At 53.0% G+C, this 22,170-nt stretch overlaps 1 protein-coding gene across 1 annotated transcript in view; it reads right to left on the bottom strand.

The window, feature by feature from the left end:
• Acacb (acetyl-CoA carboxylase beta) overlaps positions 1 to 22,170 on the bottom strand; it is a 48,619-nt gene that overhangs the window by 5,231 nt on the left and 21,218 nt on the right. Inside the window, 20 exon segments of the mRNA XM_037198611.1 lie at positions 619 to 754; positions 1,580 to 1,676; positions 2,636 to 2,732; positions 3,953 to 4,073; positions 4,812 to 4,955; positions 6,045 to 6,155; positions 7,184 to 7,248; positions 7,251 to 7,303; positions 8,324 to 8,421; positions 10,076 to 10,345; positions 10,459 to 10,581; positions 12,714 to 12,869; positions 13,849 to 14,052; positions 14,697 to 14,852; positions 15,872 to 16,087; positions 17,259 to 17,300; positions 17,528 to 17,584; positions 20,918 to 21,025; positions 21,123 to 21,222; positions 21,638 to 21,775. Of these exon segments, the coding sequence (XP_037054506.1) occupies positions 619 to 754; positions 1,580 to 1,676; positions 2,636 to 2,732; positions 3,953 to 4,073; positions 4,812 to 4,955; positions 6,045 to 6,155; positions 7,184 to 7,248; positions 7,251 to 7,303; positions 8,324 to 8,421; positions 10,076 to 10,345; positions 10,459 to 10,581; positions 12,714 to 12,869; positions 13,849 to 14,052; positions 14,697 to 14,852; positions 15,872 to 16,087; positions 17,259 to 17,300; positions 17,528 to 17,584; positions 20,918 to 21,025; positions 21,123 to 21,222; positions 21,638 to 21,775 (2,492 nt within the window).

Here is a 22,170-nt window from a genome sequence, read left to right as displayed (position 1 = left end):
CTCATCTGCGAAGGTAAACAGGGACTGCCGCTTTCTGGGTCCCTTCCAGCTCCCAGTGAGAGGCCCCAGCACACCCACGTGTCCGGTATGCACAGGTCCCCGCTCTGCCTCACCAGGAAACCCCTCCCAGTCCCCAGGTACCCTCGGCGGTGACACTACAAGGCTGTCATCAGTGACATGTGTGGAACCAGAGCATGGGACCCTCACCGCAGCCCTCCCCATTCACAAACAAGGGGTTCAGGGACTCAGAGACGTCACCCAGCGATCAAAGACCTACATGTGCCTCCCCCACCTCAGCTCCTTCCTCAGCAGCCAGCGGGAACCACGATCCCTCTGGACCTTCTGGGTGACTTAGAGGGATTATAAGGCCAGCTCTGAGGCAGGTGGATGGACACACGCCTTCCTCATCTTACCACCCAGGAAGGCAACTGCCCAGGTCACCATGGAGCTTGCAGAGCAGACCTCCCTGCCCTGCCCTTCACATGACCCCAGGACGTCACCCGCCTCCCACGCTCAGTTCCTCATCTAGAAACCAGGCGGTTACTTGACCTGCATCCTCCCAGGGCTGAGAGACAGGGCTGGAGTGGCGCGTCGCAGTGACTCAGGGGCTGGACTTACCTTTCATGCCTCCGGAGAAGCCTCTCCAGTTGGCAAAGATCATGAGGGGCAGGCGCTCCTGGTTGAAGTCCCTGATGACCTGGGCGGTCTTGTAGGCGGAGTCCGGGAACCACACTTGGCCCGCCTGCTGGATGATCTGTGACACAGAGCCACTTAGGTCAGTGACACAGGGACAATAGGGCCGGCGACCACAGCACGGTCCTCCACTGTTCTGTGCCAACTTGACACACGCTAGAGTCCCTGGAGAAAAGGGAGCCTCCATGGAGAAAATGTCTCCGTAAGATCCAGCTGTAATGCATTTACTTAATTAGTGATGCATGGAGGAGGGCCCAGAGCATTGTGGGTGGGACCACCCCTGGGCTGGTGGTCCTGAGTTCTATAAGAAAACAGGCTGAGCAAGCCATGGCGAGCAAGCCAGTAAGCAGCACCCCTCCATGGTCTCTGCATCAGCTCCTGTCTCCGGGATCCTGCCCTGCTTGAGTTCCTGTCCTGACTTCCATGATGAACAGTAGCGTGGATGTGTAAACAAATTAACCCTTTCCTCCCCAGGTTTCTTTGGTCATGGTGTTTCCCCACACTAGTAACCTTTACTAGGATGTGTTCCCATATACATGTTCCAGAGCCAGGGCTCCTCAGGAACAAGAGCCCATATCCTTAGGGCCTCAACAGGCCCCCCGTTCCCTTGCACAGCCTGGCACCACGCTAGCTGAGGCCTCACTACAGCTCCCAGCAGCAGGGACAGAGTGGAAGTGGGGGTGGGGTCCACACAGGACCTTTACCATCCCAGACAAGAAGCCCAGAATGGACTATTATGTGTCCCATGGAGATGTGGTGGGCGACAGGCTGAGCTCCCGGGCCGACCCCTGTTTGAGGCTTCTGCTCCCTGGCTTTCTGGAACACAAAAGCTTCTCTGGGCTGGATCCAGCAGTGGTCACAGTGGCCATGGCTCCTGGCCCCTCACCTTGGCCTCAGAATCCAGGTTGGCAGGGTCAGCAGGGACAGCCACCTCCACGGTCCGAGTCTCCACAGCAATCACCCCCACGGGGATGCCCCCCAACCTGTAAGGTGAGCGCACAGGAGCTCAGCACTGGGATGCCCCATAAGCAGAGCTCAGGGCCCCAGCGTCTACCCAGTCTGCTGTGGGCATTTCCAGGTGCGCAGGTGCCCTGCTAGGGTGAGAACAGTCAGGGCGGGGTGGGAGCTGTTTGGGCCTCGGGCTATGCAGCTCAGATGTCTAAGATGTGGACTGTGACATACACAGTTCCAAGAGTCTTCCCCTCACTTCAGCTTCGTATTTATCCTCTGAGGGACTGGGATGGAACTCGGGACTCAGCATATGCCAGGCAATGCTAATCTGCAACCTAATCACATCCCAGCTCTAAACTATGACTTAAATCATCACATGTGAGCTGGGCGGCGGTGGCGCATGCCTTTAATGCCAGCACTCGGGAGGCAGAGCCAGGCGGATCTCTGTGAGTTCGAGGCCAGCCTGGGCTACAGAGTGAGATCCAGGACAGGCACCAAAACTACACATAGAAACCCTGTCTCAAAAAACAAACAAACAAAAAAGTTTAACGTGTGTGTGTGTGTGTGTGTGTGTGTGTGTGTGTGTGTACCTGCATGTAGAGTTCACCGTCAGGTTTCCTCCTCAGTCATTCTCTCCTCAGTTTCTGATTCAAGGTCTGTCATAACCTGGAGTTCACCAGCGAGCTGCCGGGCTCTGACTCTGTACCCCGAGTGCTGGGTTCCCTGCACTGTTGCACCTGACTTTTCACGTGGGTTGCTAAGGATCTGAACTTGGGACCTCATGCTTACACGGCAAGCCTCCCTAGCCATCTCCCCACTCCCTAAATTCGCCTTTTGCATTCAGAAAAATCTAGGAACCAAGGAGAAAAGGCCCTGGCAGACCCAGACTAGTGCTGGGGAGTCTCATGTCTAGTGGGTAGGTGTGTACAGGTGTGTGCAGGTGTGGGCAGGTGTGTGAAGGTATGTGCAGCCCACCCCCACTTGGCATTACCTTGCTCGTCCCGTCACCACGGTCTGAGCCCAGGGTGCCATGATTTCCATGAAACTGCCGTGGTCGAAGAATCCGCTCTGCCAGGAGCCCTTCAGAGCTGTGGACGGACAGACGGGTGGAAGTCCTGGCTGAGGGCTGGGGAGGCCCAGGGTCTGCCTGGTGGGGCACATTGCTGCGGCCAGCTTTGACCTTACGGTCCTATACCCTTTCTACTGAAGAACCTTAGTCTGGCCCACTGGCCACCGCTCAGTATCCCTGAAAGGAAACAGGCCACCCATGTCCCAGAGAGACACACCGTGACCGTGGCACCGTAGTCACTGATGGGGAGGGAGGTTGGAGGGGTGCAAATGGCTGCCACTCTGACCGGAGGGAAAGGCCCGGCAGCAGGTGACTCAAAGAACGCAGCAGCAGAGGCGAGATGCCAGGGAATAAAACCTGCTACTTCAGCCTCTGCCTCGGGGCCCGGGGCTGGTTCTGCAGGAGAGCACACAGTGAGCGAGGAACGGACCGCCTTCTTCCAGGGGAGCTACAGCTGGAGGGAAAGCCTCTAAAAGGAAGACACCACTGGGAGGCATCCTCCTGCGGCTGAGAGGCCCTTGCCTCCTGCACCGCACAGCTGAGGCCAACTGCAAGGGAATTCTAGCCGTGGGCCAGGGTGGTGGGCCAGCTTAGCCAGCGTTCCCATGTGGGCGCTTCTCAGAACAAAGTATACCTCCAGGAGACAAAGGCACTCCTCGGAGAAGGAGAAAACAAGTGTGCATGCGTGTGTGTGTGTGTGTGTGTGTGTGTGTGTATACACGTGCGAGTGTGTGTGAGTGTGTGTGTGCATGTGTGAGTGTGTGTGTATGAGTGTGCATGTGTGTATGAGTGTGTGTGTGTGAGAGAGAGAGTATGTGAGTGTGTGTGCATGCATGTGCATGTGTGTATGAATGTGTGTGTGAGTGTGCGTGTGTGAGAGTGTGTGTGCATGCGTGTGCGGTGGTGTGTGTGTGTGTGTGTGTGTGTGTGAGAGAGAGAGAGAGAGAGAGAGAGAGAGAGAGAGAGAGAGAAGCCAGCCTCTTTTGTGATGGTCTAGCCAGAGGGAAAGAGGCAGGAGGAAAGCCCTGGCCTGTGCTGAACCCTAACCCTAACCCCTGTTGGTCTGTAGCTCAGGAAAAGCAGAGGCCAGTCTCCATCCCCTCCTTTGAGGGACCTTTGAGCTCACATGCACCCTCCCTGGGCAACGGGAACAGAAGCTTCCAGCAAAATGGCCCTCTTCAGTAGACCCAGAAAAGAACCCCAAATCTTGGGTCCCCCCCAAAAAAATTTAGGACTTACTTGGGTGAGGCCTCCCCGCAAGCAGCCACCTGGGGTCGTAGGGAACTTTGGATGGGATGAATTCAATTTCCCTGTCGATGGGGTCAGTAGGAGTGATGATGGGAACCGGGCTGCGATTGTCCTAGAAAAGAGGGCCAAAGCCGTCCCACTCAGTCCCTGGGGCGCGTCAGCGAGGACTCCCACACCTCCGAGGGCTTCCCCCTGTGACTGTGCACATGTCTAGCTGTGCAGCGATGCCCTCACCAGGGCTTCCAAGCCACTATGCCAGCTGGAAAATGACAGGCATCTCCTGTCTACGTTCTTCTGAGACCTTTGAAAAGACCTGAGTGCATCTGGAGCTCAAATAGACTCTGGGAGCCACACGGGACCAGCGTTCTCCCAGCTAGGCGATTGAAGGAACCGAGGCGCAAACATCTGCCTAGTCAAGATCTGGTTAGAGCAGTCCCGTGAGGACTACTGACCGCTAAGCAGTCCAGTCCAGGGTAGCCTTGGGGAGGGAGGATCTGCAGAGGGCTCCGCCCCCCTCATTAACAACTTCACACAGGAGGAAATGAAGGTCAGAAGGACTGGGGGGCTGGTCCAGGCTGACAGGGTTACTGAAGAAAAAGCCAGGAATGGATCCACTGTCCTCCAATGTCACCCGTTTCTAAAGGATCGCAGATGGCGTCCCTACATCCTCAAGACACCTCAGAGCCTCCCTCCCCAAAAGCAAAGAACAGGGCTGGGTATCAGGGAGGGAGATGGGAGGCCAAGCTGTCCTGTCCATAGTACTTCCTTCTTCCCTACCCTCTCTACCACCCTGAGCCGAACCCCACAGGCTCCCGGGCTGCAGGCTGCAGGCTGCCAGGGAAGAGCGCACCTTCGGTATATATGACAGCCATTCCAGAATGGTGCAGACCCCCTCGAAGTCATCCGGCACAGTCACGTGGGAGACCCCATTAGTGTGCATGATCTGCACACCCCCCAGCTGGTTGTTGGACGTGTAGACCTCTCTTCCCAGGACCTGAGGTGACGCAGCACAGTTAGCGAAGCCACTCCATCTTGCTGGGTCCTCTGCTCTGGCTGCCTGTCAGAATGCTTCCGAAACACCTGCCACCCAGAGGCTCTGCCCAAACCAATCCCTTCAGGGTCTTCAGCGGGGAGCACCGGGCACTGGTGGTCCCTGTGTCCTTAAGATTTCCAGGAAATTTCATATGCAACCCAATTTGGGAACCACCAACGCCCCTGGGAACTCGACATCTAATGGGTTCCTGCTTCAGCAGCAGGTCTGCAGTGTGGCCTGGGGGCCAAATGTCCACCCAGGTGCTGCTGATGCAACAGCCACACGTGGAACTCCTCAGTGGGCTCTGAGCGGGCATTAAACACTCCAGAATCGTGTGGGAAATCCTGCAGTATACTAAAACAAGCAGGCTATTTGTTTTCATGCTCACGGGGACTTAACTACAGGCAAGCTAAAATGCAAGAGTTCCCCCAAATCATAGAAGTTGCAAAATCATGAGTGGGACCTTTCTCGGTTTCCTGAAAAATATGGCGCCTCTTTTTTATTTTTAATGTAAGCTGGAGAGTTAGTTCCAGGAGTGGGGAGCACTCAGAAAGGGATGGTAAAACTTCAAACTAAAAAAAAAAAAAAAATACTTGCTTCAGGGAGAAACTGGTTTCTACTGGGAATCCACAATAGCTGGTGTGGTGAATTTTCATTCATGTGGAATGAAAATGCCCCCTCATAGACTATGTTGGAGTAGGTATAGCCTTGTTGGAGGAAGTGTGTCACTGGGCGAGGAGGGGGGGGGATGCTTTGAAGTTTCAAATGCTTAAGCCAGGCCCAGTGTCTCTCTCTTCCTGCTGCCTGCCCATCCAGATGTAGGACTCTCAGCTAACTCTCCAGCATCTGCCGTATCTGCCGCCATGAGGATAATGGACTGAACATCTGAACTGTAAGCCAGCCCCCAATTAAAGGCTTTCTCTTATAAGAGTTGCCATGGTCATGGTGTCTCTTCACAGCGACAGAACACTGTCATGGCTAAGACAGCAGGGCCATGAGATGTCTGACTTGGTCCCCACACCGCCCCTCCCCATGCCCTGTCTACAGCACCTTATTGAGAGCACTGGCTCCAGTGAGGATGATGTGCGAGTTTTCCACTTGGATCACCCGCTGGCCAAGCCTCACCAAGTAGGCCCCGATTCCTAGGGCCCGGCAGGTCACCTGTGAAGATAAGACCCGTCTGAACTCCAGAGGCTGGTGGGCTCACCCCACACACACACACATACACACAGAGAAGGGTGTCTCACTGTATAGCCACGGCCAGCCTAGAACTCTCAAAAGATGATCCTCCTGCCTCTGCCTCCCAGCTATTGGGATTACAGGTGTGCACCACAGCTGGCTGGGGCCTAGTTTTCTCCCAACACCTGCTCGAGTTTGGCTTCTGCTATTATCTGCACCTTAAACCTCCTCAGGGGCCCAATCAAAGGTGGTGGAAACGCTAAGAGGTGGGCCCTGTGGGGATGCCTAGGAGAGTGGAGGCCTGTCACCTGCCATGAGGAGAACCATGAGACCCTGGCTGCTCCCTCTGTCCCTGGCTGCCTGGCCCTAGCCTAGAAACCATGCTCTGCCACACATTCCCACTAGAGGCTCAAAGCACCAAGACCAAGAGATCAAGCGATCCCTCGGAAACCGTGAGTCCAAATTAACCCTTTCTCTTCATGTGCTGAGTATCCCAAAACAGTGTGAGGAGAGCATGGGGAAGGCCAACGGCACACACTGGCCGCTGCTGGTGCCGAGCTCCTGTGCCGTGGCCTCGGGGACGTGTAAGAACTGGTGACCCCTGAGGAAAATCTGTGCGGAGTCAACACCACTGGGCCCGGGCAGACGGCTCGGTCAGTAAAGCGCTTGCCAAACAACCGTAAGGACTTGAGTTCAGATGCCTCGCTCGCATCCATGACAACTCGGGCGCGGCAGTGTGCACCCGCAGTCTCAGTGCTGGGAGAGCGGAAACAAGGGGACCCCTGGTGTGGCGTGTGGCCAGCCATAGCCAGATCGGCAAGCTCCAGACTCAATGAGACTCGCTGTCCCCCCAAAATGTGAAAGCAACTGAAGATGCCTGATGTTGACCCCGGCGTCTACATGCATGTGCACTCACCACACACACACACACACACACACACACACACACACACAGGAACACACAAAAACACAGAAGAGCAAGGAAAGGAAGAGACCAGGAGGGAACGCACCATGCTGATGGTGACAATTTTTTCGTAAGCCAGGGAGGCCTCTCCTGCGATCATGCCCGAGCCCTCAGGTTCTCCACGCCCAGGCTGTCACTGTTCCCTATGACATCCAAGATGACGTATCTGTAAGGACCAAACACGACTGAAGCCAAGGCTCCTCTCCAAAAACAAAGACAAGAGGACACATGTCCCACAGGTCTGGGGCAGGAGGGATGAGCAAGGATGAACGCTGGGACGCAGACAGACTGAAGACAGGGCTTAGGACCCAGGGGCACTAAGCTTCTAAAAGATCAAGGTCGACTAGACAGTGGCCGTCCCTCCCTCAAACAGAGGCTCTTAGTGGGGTGCCACCTTACCCCACATCCTACAGAAAACTAGCTTAGCCTTTGGTCTGTGGGGACACCAGGGACCATGAGGGAAAGACACTCAATTCACGACCAGTCAGCCACGACTCATGACCCCCAAAGGGTGAGACATGCTGGTCAGATCTTGATAGAAACTGACCAGTGTTAGTGTGTTAGCGGGTCTCCACAGGCCTGTAGGAAGAGGTCCTGATGCGCCCATTTAACTGAGTATTTCCCAAACTTATTTCACTATAGAATTAAAAAGAAATGTTTCTCATATCATTCACATCCCAGAAAGTCACCTAGAGTCTGCTGGCTTGCTTTATTCCACTTGTGTATCTGCCCTGGGAAAGACAAACTCTGACATTCTCAAAGAACAGACCCCCAGACGACCACTGAATGCTTTCGGATAGCTGGGTCGTAAAATGTGAACTTGTGTCCCCTGAGACATCATGAAAACTTACGTCTACTTTTCCCTGCACGAGCTGCTGTTCTGAGAAAAGGATGAAGCATTCAAGGCATGACTCAATGGTAGAGCACCTGCTTACCGTGTTCAAGGCTCAGTAGAGAAAAAGGGAAGGGGAGGGAGGAGGGGGGAGGGGAGGGAGAGAGGGACAGAGGCAGGGAGGGGTGAATCATTTGGGGATGACCAGGATGAGTTACCTAGAGGTTGTCCCAAATGGTTAAGTCTTTAGCACCCACATGGAAGCTCGGGGTCCACCACCCACAAGCCGGCCCTCACAGGCAGCCGGGATGAGTTGCGGGTACACTAGGCCTTGGCGGTCAGTGTTGCGTTTACCTGGATTCTCCTCCATCCTCAATATGTTTGCAGTGCACGGAGTTCTGGGCGCTGATCTGGGTGTAGTCCTGGGGCGTCAGGTACAGGTACCTAAATCCCTTAAAAACACACTCCAGTGAGTCTGCGAATCCAGTTCGTGGACTCCACAGCCACCAGATGTTTCAAGGTGTCAATACCGTCCAGGGTGGCTGGCCGTTGATAACACTGCACAGCTGCACACCTCTGGCTCAACACCTGCAAGCCACAGGGCTGCTTTGAGCTCCTAGCTCTTCCTCACGCACACAGCCTCATGCCCTGCCTGGTTATGTGTGTACACTCGTGTGTGCGCATGTGTGTCCAAGTGTACAGGTTGGACAGGCCCAAACAGCAGGGACCCAAAGTGCCTCAGATGTAAAAATACATCTGAGCTTTGGAATATCTGCTTCTACCTCATGCGACATCTTAGGGGTGGGACCCATGTCCGAATGTGAGATCCATTCACGTCCTGCAGGCACCTATGGGCTAAGGGTGACCCTGTAACATACTGTCAGGATTTGGTGTGTTTTTGCTGTGACCCATCCCATGAGCTGAGGTGTGGATAGAATTTGCTACTTTAGGGGTGAGGTTAGTGACTGAAAAGGTCTCCGATTACAGAGCGTTTTGAATTTTAGATGTTTGGGCTAAAGATGTAGTAAAACGGAATAGAAAAATAATTTTTGACTCCCAGAGTGGTTTTCGTCTCCTTTAGGGAGACAGCGTCACTGTCTGGGGAACATGATCCGTTAGTGGTGTGTGTCTACAGCTCTAGCAACGGGAGATGGGCGGTGTAGACGGGTGGTTCCCTGGAAGGTCACTTGCCAGCTAGCCCAGAAGACTTGGCAGATTGCAAGCCGAGAGAACCTGTCTCTAAAAGAAGGGTGACACTTGAGATTGTCCTTTGAACTCTACATGCATGTACACACACACACACACAGACACGCACGCACGCACACACGCACGCACGCACACACACACGCACGCACGCAAGCACTCACACAGCCATGATCTAAGGCCTGGGTGCAGGGCATTCTTCACTTGGCATTCTGGATTTAGAACCTGGCACATGTCACCTACATGTCTACAAGTTTCTCATTATCACGCCTCTAGGGGATGCTTTTGACCATTTCTGATAATCACCATGCCCCCGAGCATTTATTTTGGTTCTTTTTCCTTTCTCGAGACAAGGTCTCACCACAGAGGCCAGGCTGATCCTGAGCTCTCTCTCTCTCTCCTTCTGCCTGAGCCTCCCAAGTGCCAGGAGGACAGACAGGTCAGTACATGTGAACCTCACAACACGTGGTGGGCGACTAATGTCACTGCGCATCTGTGCCCTGCACACAGAGGTCCCTTCCCACAGTCTTTGCAGGAGCCATCCGGGGCAAGGCAGGAAGTCTCTCACCTGAAATGCACGGGGCCAGAAGCAGTTCAGATTTTGAAATTTTTTTCAGACTGGCATTATTGGCATATCATAATGAGGTGTCCTGGGCGTGGGCACCAGGTCTAAACACAACATTCATCCATGATGCACAGACACCTCACACCCAGCATCTTCAGGCCTGTGCCTTCTGACTGAAACTCAGTGAATGAGGTCAGGTGGGACTTTCCACTTGGGGCATCATGCTGATACTTAAGCTTTGGGTCGGGAAGCATTTCAGAGGTGGGGCTTTTGGATTGGGGTGCTCCGGCTCTTCTAGGTAAACGCCATCACGCTACCACCCTCACTCCATGACGTACTTTGTGGGGATCTTCCGGGTCCACCCAAGCCACTTGGAATAGCTGTTTGATCTCCTCAGCCAGGCCCATACGGGCCCCACTGTTAGCTGCCAGGTAGATTTGGGGAATGCCCTCTGCCCGGGCCATCTCAGATGCCCGCAGATACAGGAAGTCCTCCTGTATGCCGAAAGAGCCGATTTGGAAGGTGATGTCGTTGCTGATGACCACGACGTCCCGCCCTTCTGGATACTCCGGGGTCTTAAACCTCATTTTGAAGGCCACCATGCCCACCTGGGGAAGAGACGGGTGCTGAGCAAAGTGACTTTGGTTCTTCCGGGTGAGGTGACAGCCAAAGCATGCTGGCCCCACCTCACACCCACCTCCTCCCCACTCCCACCTCTCACCTCGTTCCCACCAGGAAGGCGGTTCATCTCCACCAGCTGGTCCTGGGAGTCCAGCACCAGCTCTGTGTACGTCAGAATATCTTTGGGGTACTTTTCTGGGGATCCCCACAGTTTAAAGAGAGCCTGGGGTAAGGAAAAGCTTGGAGTCATGGGGAAGGAAGCGCTGCCCTCCCCAGTTGGAGATGACATGTGAGAACACTGGGTAAACTGCCCTGTTCTCACCCTGTCTTTAAATCGTGAAGTATTTAAAGAACACACGCACATATTCATACACACTCACACACATACACAAGCATACTCCACACAATAATAGTAATAATAGTAATAGTAATAACAATAGTAATAATAATAATAATAAGGGATAATATATTCTTTTTAAACCACCTGAGCTCAGTTTTGGTGGAGGTAAATTTTTTTTACGTGTGTGTGTGTGTGTGTGTGTGTGTGTGTGTGTGTGTGTGTAGGCCACAGGTTGATATCAGGTACTGTCCTCAATCACTTTCGACCTCTTCTTTTGAGACAGTGTCTCTCACTGAATCCAGGGCTCACTGACTGTCTAGAATGGCTGCCAGGAAGTCCCAGGGATTCCCCTGCCTCTGCCTCCAAGCGCTCGGGATTACATGTGTCCAGCACCATGCCTGGCCTTTTGAAGTGGGTGCTGGGGTCTGAACTTGGGTCCTCAGGCCTGCATGACAAGAACCGCTGAGCCTTGCCCAGCCAGGTTATATTTTTCAAACTATTGATTCAACTTGGTATTGGATAGATAGCTCAGAGGTAAAGAGGGCCCTACTGCTCCTCCAGAGGACCCCGGACCCACATTAGGAAGCTCACAACTAACCCATAATTCCAGTTTCAGGATCCAACACCCTCTGGCTTCAGTGGGCCCCTGAACACAGGCAACACAGTACAAATAAACTCAGGATGTACACTTGCACATAAATAATGAATAAAGAACTCCTGGTTGTTTCCAATTATGTGCCTATGTGGGCCAGAGGAGCTGACCCCTGGAGCTGGCTGGTGAGTCACAGATATTATATTGCCCTTATCCCTCAGGAAAACCTAACAAAACATTGTTTCCCTCCCTTCCTTCCAAGACAGAGTCTCACTATGATATCCAGGCCCACCTCCAACTCCTACGCTCAAGTGATGCCCCTGCCTCAGCCTCCCTCATAGCTGAGAACACAGGCAGGGGCCATTGCACCGGCTCCCCAGACTGTCAGAGAATAGGTTATCAGCTGCACCAGGATCAATCTCCTGTCTTGGTAACATGTGACCAACCAGAAGGCATCACTGGGGACCTGAACACAGGAACGCTGTTGTCACTGGGGAAATGCCTCATGGGAATGTTGAGTTCAGTGTTTTTTGTTGGGTTTTTTTTTTCTTTTTGGTACTATTTTTATGACTTCTTGACTACAGTGAAACAATGACTTTAAAACAAAGTGTACATTATATATGCATATGCACATATGCACACATACACTTGCGCCTACTCCTCTCCATGGTCTGCCTCGCCTCAGAAGGGGGCCTGGCAGGCAGCAGCTAACAGATCAGAAGCAGGGCCAGGAGGTGATGGCTCAGTCAGTAAAGCGGGGTCCTCACAAGCACGAGGACCAGGGATCAACCCCCACCCACGTAAAAACCTGCTGGGGAGATGCCGAGAGGAGGAACCTGGGGCCTTGCTGGCCGGCCACTCTGACCAAATCGGCAACCTCCAGGTTCACTGAGAGACCCTGCCTCAAAAAATGGGGATGAGAACAAATAAAGAAGACGCCAGACGTTGACCTCTGGCCCCTACACACACATGAATGCATGTGCACACACACCAACACATACACACACGCATACATGCATGCACACATGTGCACACACACCAACACACACACACACACACACACACACACACATGCATGCATGTGCACACACACCAACACATACACACACATGCAAACAACATAAACCAGAAGCAAACATTAAAATACTGGGCAGTCTGTCACAGGTCATAGACTCTGAGTTACTTTTCTCTCTTTTTTTCCTCCCAGTTCCCTTTGTTTTTCATGCTCTGTAGTGCGTCGTTATCAACAGGATAAAATTAGGTTTATCTCGGGGGAAGGTACCATGAAGTCGTTCCTGCACTATTTCACGTTTCTCCAGGAAGACCTCATCCAGAGGGAATGACGTAGGAAAAGGGTCGGCTTCTGGTGGAAGCGTGGCAAGGGCCCCTCGAGGGGGGTGCACACCTGAGCCCCAGGACTTGCCTGTCTAAACATCTCCGGGAAGTCGTACACGTAGGTGGTCCCCAGGGACTGTGCCTGGAACCGCTTGGCCTGGAGCAGGTCCTTGGTGACGTACGGCGTGTTGATCAGCATCCCGTGCAGGCTTCCTTGTTTGTTGCCGAAGGAGTGAAACATGATCTGGACGGAAAGAAAGAAAAAGCAGAGGGGCTGGAGAGGTGGCTCAGAGGTTAAGAGCGCCGACTGCTCTCCCAGAGGTCCTGGGTTTGAGTCCCACCCCAACCTGAGTCCTCAAAAAAAGTTCAATGGAGAGGCAGATCCGCGGTGCAGAGCTTATGTCCTTTGCCATGTGGCAACCAGAGCAGGACCCGTGGGAGACAGGGGGCAGAGCTCCCGTGTGAAGATGGCAGCAAGACCCACCCCCAAGGTATCCAGAAAAGAACCATGGGGATCACACCGTTAGTGCTACACCTGTGTCATGGTATAGCGTTTGGGTAGCGTTACTATAGTCAACTGAAATGTGTCCTTGAGAAATCTGAGTAAGGGGGACACCCCATCCAAGATTTTGTTATATCCTATTTTTGCAACCTGAGGGTTTTGAGTCTCATCATTTCAAAATAAAAAGTGCATTTATACATATATATGCAGGTATACACACACATATATACCTATATATGCAGGTACACACACACATATATACCTATATATGCAGGTACACACACATATATATACATATATATGCAGGTATACACACACATATATACATATATATGTGTGTATATATATGTGTGTGTGCATGTAAAATAGTTCTGGGTTCTTTTACAAAACTCTTTTTCTGCAAGGTGGTCGGGGGAAACGTGTCTCTCCCGGTGGACCAGCGTGAGTTCTGCGTGGTAACTGCCACACAGTCTACTTCCCACCTGCAGCATGACCACGGATGGACTCTGCCGTGGGGCTGCGTGGCCCTGCGTGGCCCTGTCTGGGAGGGTAAAGAGACAGGGAACGGCCATGCCTATCACACCCCAAAGCTATTTATTAGAGGCCGCCATGACCCAAGACAAGGCGAGGCGAGGGCCACAACGGTGGCTTCCACCCACGTCTTGACGTCCAGGCAGCGGCGCCTACTGAGACTCGAGACGCTGTGGCGGCCCGCCCTTACGTTTCCGGATCTGGGGTCGGTCACTTCTTTGTAGACGCTGATGTCCAGGTAGTAGCCAGACTCGTTGGTGATGAACAGGCGGATGGGGATAGCGCTGCCCGTGGTCGTCTGGCGGATGTTGATCTTGACCTCCGCCTGCAGCACGCGGAGCTTCCACAGCCGGCTGCCGTAGCGCATGACCATGTCCCTCACTGACTCCTCAATCTGCCGAGGAACGCAGCGCCGTCAGAGCCTACCCTGCACGCCAAGGCAGTGCTGGACAGCAAGGGGCCAGGGAGTGTGCGTGAGGCAAGGCGCCTGGCACCCAACACAAACTATTAACTGCTAACAACCGATGAGGCGGGAACCCAGGGCCTGGTGTATTCCGTGCAGATGCTCTACCACTGAGCTACATGCCCCGGTGACGGGGTGACTCATCTTCATGTGTCACCCCATCTTTGTGTGTCTCTCAGGCCCATGCACAAGTTTTCTTCTGGACTGTGTGAACTAGTCAGGCCAGGGCATCAGCATGGGTCCTCATGGGTTCTGTGAGCCCTACAGAAACTGAAGTCTTCTCTGGTCCTTGAATCAGCACCACCAAGGTCTACCTACTGCAGAAGCGGCCTGCCCACAATGCCCCAGCCTCAGACCTCAGGCTCTCATCCTGCCCGGCAGAGCCTGGAGAGGACATAAGCTCTGCCAGGCCTTTCAGCTGAACATGTCCGATCCCCATCGGGGCTGACTGGCGGTTTATTCTCTTCATCCCGAACCTCAGGGCTGGAGGGCCAGGAGACCCAACCCCAGAGCAGTGTGGCATGCAGAACCGTGGGGAAATGCACCTAGAGCCCGGGGGAGCCCCAGCGTATAACCTTGAGCGGGTCCATGATGACAGTGGGCACGAAGTTGAGGAAGATGTGGTTGCAGTCGGTGCGCACGCTGGTGTTGTTGAATGCCACCTCCAGCTCGTCCATGGCCTCCAGGAGCAGCCGCTCACCCTCGTTCTGCAGGTACTCGAAGGAGGCTTCCTGCCAGAGGAGTGAGGCCAGCCTCAGCGCCAGGGCCCGCACCTGGCTGGGGGGAGCCCACGTCCCCCACCTGCTGGTGCGTCTGGGCAGACGCAGAGGGCAAGAAGAAACTGAGGCTGCGTGTCCAAGTCAGCCTCCTGTCTTCTGCTCCCTGATGCTCTGACATCCGGGGCCGTGGCATCAGGGAATGGTTGGGAGACGGCTCAGCAGAGAAAGGTGCTTGCCGCCGAGCCCCGAGGACCTGAGTTTGATCTCTAGAACCCACACAGTAGAAGGAGAGAATTGATGCCCACAAGCTGTCCTCTGACCTGTACACACGTGCCTCGGTACTCCCGCCCCCAATAAATATATGTGTAAATGTAATTTTTAAAGTTGTTTTTTTTTAAATCTATCAGTGGCAGATTTGATTTTTTAAAATCACCCCCCTCTATACACACACACACACACACACACACACACACACACACACACACACACCTGTACAGTGTGTCCAGGGGCGTGTAAAGAAATGGAAGGCATCATGAACGGGTCTTTGTTCACACAGAGCACGGTCCACAAGTAAAACGTCCTGAAACATCAGCGCTCTGGGCTCTGAACCCCGTTCCTCAGGCTGCCATGGCGAGTGCTTTATCTACTGAACCATCCATCTCCCTACCCTTCACCTGACTTTAAAATGATTTGTAACGGTGTTTGAATTTTCACAATGTGATCACCCGTGGTCAATCTGCAAACAAGAAATTCCCTGAACACACCGGTATCTTCCCACCCCTTCAGCCTTCTTCTCACACAGAAAACATCACAAAACACAAGAATCTGACTGAAGTGCCCCTGGCTGGGGTGTCTCTGACGGCAGGGCCTATGTGCTGAGCACACCTCCCGATCCCCAGCAAGGAGGGCCCTAGAAACTGAGCACACCTCCTGATCCCAAGCAAGCAGCCCAGGTGTGGACTTGGGGAAGAGGAGGCCAGAGCATGGGGAAGGAGCTCAGAGTCAGGTGGAGCCACCCCATGCCACCTTACCTTGGTGATCAGGTCCGAGTGCCGGATGATGGCGCGGATGAAGAACCTGTGGTCGGTCACCTCCAGCCCTTCCCTCACCTTGGCGGCACCCAGGTAAAGATGCATCTTATGGTTGGCACAGGGCACAGCGGTCAAGCCAAAGTTCCGCATCCGGCTCAGCTCCAGCTGGAAAGCCAGGGCGGGCTCCAAGTGGCGATAAATCCGGTCCTCTGCAAACTGTAGGCCGGCCAGAGAGAGGACAGTCCGTTTGACTCTGTAAGGACACGCCTGAACGGTCCAGGCTCCATGCTGCCCACCCTTGGGACTCAGAAATGACCCATTCACTGTAAAACCTCATCATGAGCAACCTCTGAGGCTCAAACGATTTAGAGGTCATAAGCATTGTAAGACTGACTCCTGGGTGCACACGCTTGCCCCCAGGACATGCCAGAGCCACAAGACTGCTATCTGTCTTCAACTTCTGAACATGGGCCGGGCGGTGGTGGCACATGCCTTTAATCCCAGCACTCAGGAGGCAGAGGCAGGCAGATCGCTGTGAGTTCGAGGCCAACCTGGGCTACAAAGCAAGTTCCAGGAAAGGCACAAAGCTACACAGAGAAACACTGTCTTGAAAAACCAAACAAAGGGGGCTGGAGAGATGGCTCAGAGGTTAAGAGCACTGCTTGCTCTTCCAAAGGTCCTGAGTTCAATTCCCAGTAACCCATATGGTGGCTCACAACCATCTGTAATGAGATCTGGTACCCTCTTCTGGCCTGCAGGGATATGTGCACTCTATACATAATAAATAAATAAATAAATTTAAAAAAAAAAGAAAGAAACTTCTGAACAAAGACTTCTTTATAGGAATAAGTCTCCCAAAAAAATCAACAGTTCAGTTTTGGAAACTGAACTAGAGAGAAATTGAGAAGTCTCCCCTACATCCCCCACAAAAGGATGCTGTTTAACTGAGTGAAGCAGAGCCTGAATCAATCAAAACACAAAATGCTGAGCTTTGCTGGGCTCTTGAATCTGTGCCGGGAGTGACGCCACCTGCTCTAGATAGGAATTCAAAAGGCCCAGGTACCACATGTCTTAGGGTGATGAACCATAACAGACTTGGTGACAGTGTGACAACCACGGGTGATATCTAATCCAACGGTTGTAGCTGTGCTCCAATATTGATATATAAAGCGGGCAGCTGGGAACAGCATCAAACTCAAAGCTTATCAAGTGAGTGGGAGTCCTGAGTCGGAGCTCACTGCAGGAGATGCGGCTCCTGCTGGCGGTGTAGATCCAGGGAAATGTGGGGGTCCACACCTCAGGTTCTGAGCATGCCCGCAGAGCTGGGGTGTGAAGGATGCCCGTGAAGGACACCCATGGGGGGACGGTGTCAACATTTCACTCATACCTCGTCTCTCGCTCTGAACGTGAAGAACTTGGGAAATTCTCTCTGCAAAAAGAAATCCGTGTAAGAGGTGATTAAGTCAAGCAAGACTCCGAACCCTTCCTCTGCCTATTTTGTGATTATTACAGACAATTCGGTCTATTTCCAGAATGAGTCATCTGGAAAGATTTTTCTAGAAACTAATTGCTTCTACCCCACCCTAGAGAATATCAAATACCTGGCCTGGAGGCTTGGAGAACAGAGAAGACAATGAACTAAGGCTTGGGACTAACCTCTTGGGCAATAAGGAATGTGATTCTTCGGAGTCCATAATCCACAAGGATGTGTTTCTGCATTAAAAACCACAGACACAGTGGAATATTATTTCGTCAGTAAAGGCCTGGTGTCCTGACACATGTTGCTATGTGGGTGAACCCCACAAGCATACTAAATGCAAAGAGCCAGTCAAAAGACCGCCTATCGGGGAACACTCAAATTAGCAAGTCTACAGAGACGAGCAGTGGTCAGCGCTGCCTGGGCTGAGGAAGGCTCTGAGAGGGCTCTGGGTTCTGATTTCCAGAGAGGCTACGCTCTAAAGCTGACAGACGGTAGTACGAAGGCCATGCAACTCGGTGAGAATTCTTAAAAAGCATCAAATTGTACATTTTGTGATTCTTTTTTCTTTTTTGTAGTAATGGGATTTGAACCTAGCACCTATAATATGCCAGGCAAGAGCTCTACCATTGAGCCACATCCTCAGTCTGAATTATACACTTTCAAAGCTTGTGTTAAACACTTGGTAACCTATAGCTTCAATGAAGCAAAATGCTGTTATGCACTACAAGTTAGGAGATGTGGGCAGGAATGTGGACTGCGAGCTATGTATGGAAAATCCAAGAGCAGATGGATCTCCGTCAGGACACAGCCACACTGTCTTCTGGGAAACCAGGAGCATCCACTTCTGCTCTGAATGCTGACCAACAGAGTGAAAATTCTTCAAGCTATATCTACACACGACATATAAGTTCTTTAGATCTAATTAAAACATTATATAAGAAAGTACAGAATTGCTCTCAGCTGCTCCCCAAATGGAGCAAATAAGACAGGCTGGGTGGTGGGGCATGCCTTTAATCCCAGCACTCAGGTTTAAAGGAGAAGAGACTAACAGCAAAGTGAAGACACTAGGGGCTGGAGAGAGGCTTGGCAGCTAAGAGGACCCAGGTTCAGTTCCCAGCACCCACATGGCCACCCACAACCACCTTTAACTCCAGTTCCAGGGGATCTGGCTCCCTCTGCTGGCCACCAAGGGCACTGCACACATATGGTGCACAGACACATGCAGGCAAAACACCCCATACACAACATTTTCTTTAAGTTAGAAGAAAGACTTTTAAAAAATAACAACAAAGATACCACAGTGGGTGATTAATTGCATCACGAGTTCTTTGCTAAGGAAGTTGTATGTGCACATGAGTGAATGCACGATGATATGTGAGCACATGACTGAATGCACGTGGATGTGTGAGCATGAGTTGAATGTATGCGAATGTGTACAGACATGCTTAATGCAAAAAGTCTCAATAATAAAAATGCACACACTACCACCCTGCTAGGCACATACCCTTCTAGCCTGCCTCTCTCAATGCATCAAACCTGACACACAATCGCTCTGCTATCATGCCTAGCCTCCTGGAGTGGCTCCCCTCCACAGCCATGCTGCACCCATGCTACACTGTGGGATTCCTCACTGCCCATCCTTGCGGGGATGAGTCTCCCACCTCTCCTTACCACCCCCCCCTAGATAAGAACCCCAAGAACTGCTGAGCTGTATTTGATGTGGCCAGAGGTCAGGCAAAGTAGCCCCCAGTTCAGAGGTCCCTTCATACAGTGGGGCAGCAGATGTTTAGAGGGTCCCTTCACACAGTGGGGCAGCAGCTGTCCAGAGGTCCCTTCACCCAATGGGGCAGCTGCTGTCCAGAGGTCCCTTCACACAGTAGGGCAGCAGCTGTCCAGAGGTCCCTTCACATAGTGGAGCAGCAGCTGACAGCCCAGGAGCACTGTCAGCTGGGTCAGGAAGAGATTAGCGGAGGCGTGGAGATAATTCCTCACACCCTGCCTGGCGGAGGGGGCTGTGGCCTTGCTTTCAACCTGTTTCTGGAGCTCAGCAGGTAAAGGCACCCAACCCCGACAATCCAGGTTTGATCCCCAGGGCTCACGCGGTGGAAGAAGAGAAACAACTCACGCACGCCGTCCTCCGACCTCCACACACACATAAATAACGGCAAATAAATACATAAAACCCGCTCAGATGTGTCTGCATTTGAAATGTTTCCTTCGGTGAACAGCCTTAACAGCGGATGAAAGAGATAAAGGCTAAATCCGTCCACAAAAACAACATCCCAGTTAACGGAACTCAGCACCTGGCATCCCTTCTCCGAAAGCACCAAAGAGCGTCCCCTGAAGGGTGCCTAGCCCAGTGGAGGGGAGAGGCCCCCCTCCTACAGAGGCAGTGCAGTAAGGACACATGTACACGGACAGACAGATGAACAGCCAACAGCTGGAACTCCTGACATGAGGTTAGACCAAGTCAGGAGGGTCAAGGACTGACGTTCAGACAGCCTGGCTGGCGGAATCTCCGGCGTCCCATTTCACAGATAAGGAAACCGAGGCTCAGAGGGGAGGAAGCTGCCTGAGGTCACACAGTGATGATCTCCCGCCTGCCTGGCAGTGCCCTACCCACCACTCTGCTCACACCTGTCTGTAGCTCTAAGTCTTGAACAGACACAGCGGCTGGCCCTGTGTGAGGACATCTGCAAGAGACAACCGCCACAGGTTTGCACATACCTGTGACCACCATGTCAAAAGTTCCCATTTCCCTCTAACGATTTCTTATCTCTGCTTCTAACAAGACAAGTGTGTGTAACCTTGGTCACTAAATCATCCTGGGAGAGAGAGAGAGACTCTCTTCCTGCATCACTGCTGAAGACGCTGAGGTCCGTACATTCAGCTACCTCTGCACACGGCACTGGTTACTAGGACCAGCAGAGTTAGGGCGGTCTGTGCCTCTGAAACGCCCCCAGCCCACCTCGGGGGCTCAGCACCTCCACCATGCCCAGCCCTCCTCCTGAAGGAACCTGTCACCTCCATGGTTACCGTGGAAACCTGTGCCTCTGGTATCACGGACACTGACAGGCTTAGTCAGTGTGAAAGGCATGAGGAGGTGTCGCCTCTAAGTGATGTCACTGGGTCCTGGAGACAACACCCTGGGAGAAGGCCAATGGTCTCACAGGAAGGGCCAGTTCAGTGAGGGGGGGTTATACCAAGAGCAAGTGCCGCCCCCTCCCGCTCTTGCATGTGAGAACCAGACATAGTTGCTGGTTCAGCCTCCAGAACTGTGGGCTACACAAGCTCTCAAGAAAAAAGAAAAAAGGGTTAGATTTATTTCACGCATATGAGTGTTATGCTCCTGTGTATATCTGTGTATACCACAGGGCTCTGGACGGTTGTGAGCTGTCACGTGGGTGCGGGGAATTGAACTGAGTCCTCTGTAAGAATAAGAGCGCTTAACCGCTGAGCCTTCTCTCTCACCCCCTCCACCATAACCTTTTTACTTTCTTCCCAGCCTCAGGTATTTTGTGATAGCAACACAGAGCAGGTGACGACAGCCTGTCCTCTGGGAATACCTTGGACTGTACAAAGGTACGGAAAATCGGCACCAGCGCCTCGTCCTCCAGGTGGTCGGCGCACTGGATGGCCACATTCAGGATGTGGATGGGCTCCTCTCGAAGGCTCTGCAAGAGAAAAAAACCAAAACCGAGGGCTGGGGGCCAGAGGTGGGGGGCCACAGCCCGCCCCTCCCCTCTGCCGCACACTATCCACTGGGCTTACCTTGCCATCGTCCTCGGAGTACAGGGAGGTGCGGGCCTTACTGAAGAGGGGGGTGTCTGTCGGCACGTTGGCAAAGCAGGAGATAACTTCATCAAAGTTCCTGGGGGTGTGGGACAGGGGAGAGCTGAGGGACTCCTGCCTCAGAAGGATGTGGTCGGTCCTTGCGGTGCAGCCGCATGCCAGAACTTGGGCTATCTTGCCACGCCCCTTAGGGGCGTCACTCCCTAAGGGGTCTGTAACTCTTTTTTTTTTTTTTTTTTGGTTTTTTTCGAGACAGGGTTTCTCTGTGTAGCTTTGCGCCTTTCCTGGAGCTCACTTGTAGTCAGCTGGCTCGAACTCACAGAGATCCGCTGGCTCTGCCTTCCGAGTGCTGGGATTAAAGGCGTGTGCCACCACGCCCGGGTCTGTAACTCTTAACTGCTGTGCCCGGGTCTGGGTCTCCGGGAGCCCCAAGTGTTCGTGAATGAGTGGCTGGGGGTCGGGGAAGGGCCATGCAGCTCCTCCACCCAACATACCTGGTGAACTCTTCGAATCTCCTGAAGGCGACCATGGCCCCCATGCGCTGGCACAGCGGGGAGAAGCCACTGTCCATGAAGAGTTCTGTACTGTGCCTGAGCAGGTCGGGGTTAGAAATGCTGATGGGCATGGCCATCCTGCAGGGTGACAAGAGACAGAGGCTGAGGCAGCTGCCCCCAGCTCTTCTTGTGTAGGATGCTTTTTTGGGAAGCCGGAGCAGGATAAGAGCCTTCCCTAGGTGGGGTCTGAAATGGGGGACTACATGGGGAGGCTGCAGTTAGGGGCAGGTGCTGAGGGGTCGCATCAGACTCCTGGGGACAAGGAGTAGACGAGGAGCCCAGGATGTGAGTGAGCGAGTGAATGAATGAATACATGAATGAATGATGCATTCAAAGTTCAGTCCCAATAGGGGTCCAAGGTCAACGCAAAGAGGTGAACACAGACACACAGAGGAGGTAAGCTCCCAGCCTCAGTTTCCCCTGGAGAGCCCCAGCTCTAGGCAGCTGGTAAGGAGGCAAGTTTGGTCCTGGGA

This window comes from Peromyscus leucopus, chromosome 23 (assembly GCF_004664715.2).
Source record: "Peromyscus leucopus breed LL Stock chromosome 23, UCI_PerLeu_2.1, whole genome shotgun sequence".
Taxonomy (NCBI): domain Eukaryota; kingdom Metazoa; phylum Chordata; class Mammalia; order Rodentia; family Cricetidae; genus Peromyscus; species Peromyscus leucopus.
This window is presented reverse-complemented; position numbering and strand designations above follow the sequence as displayed.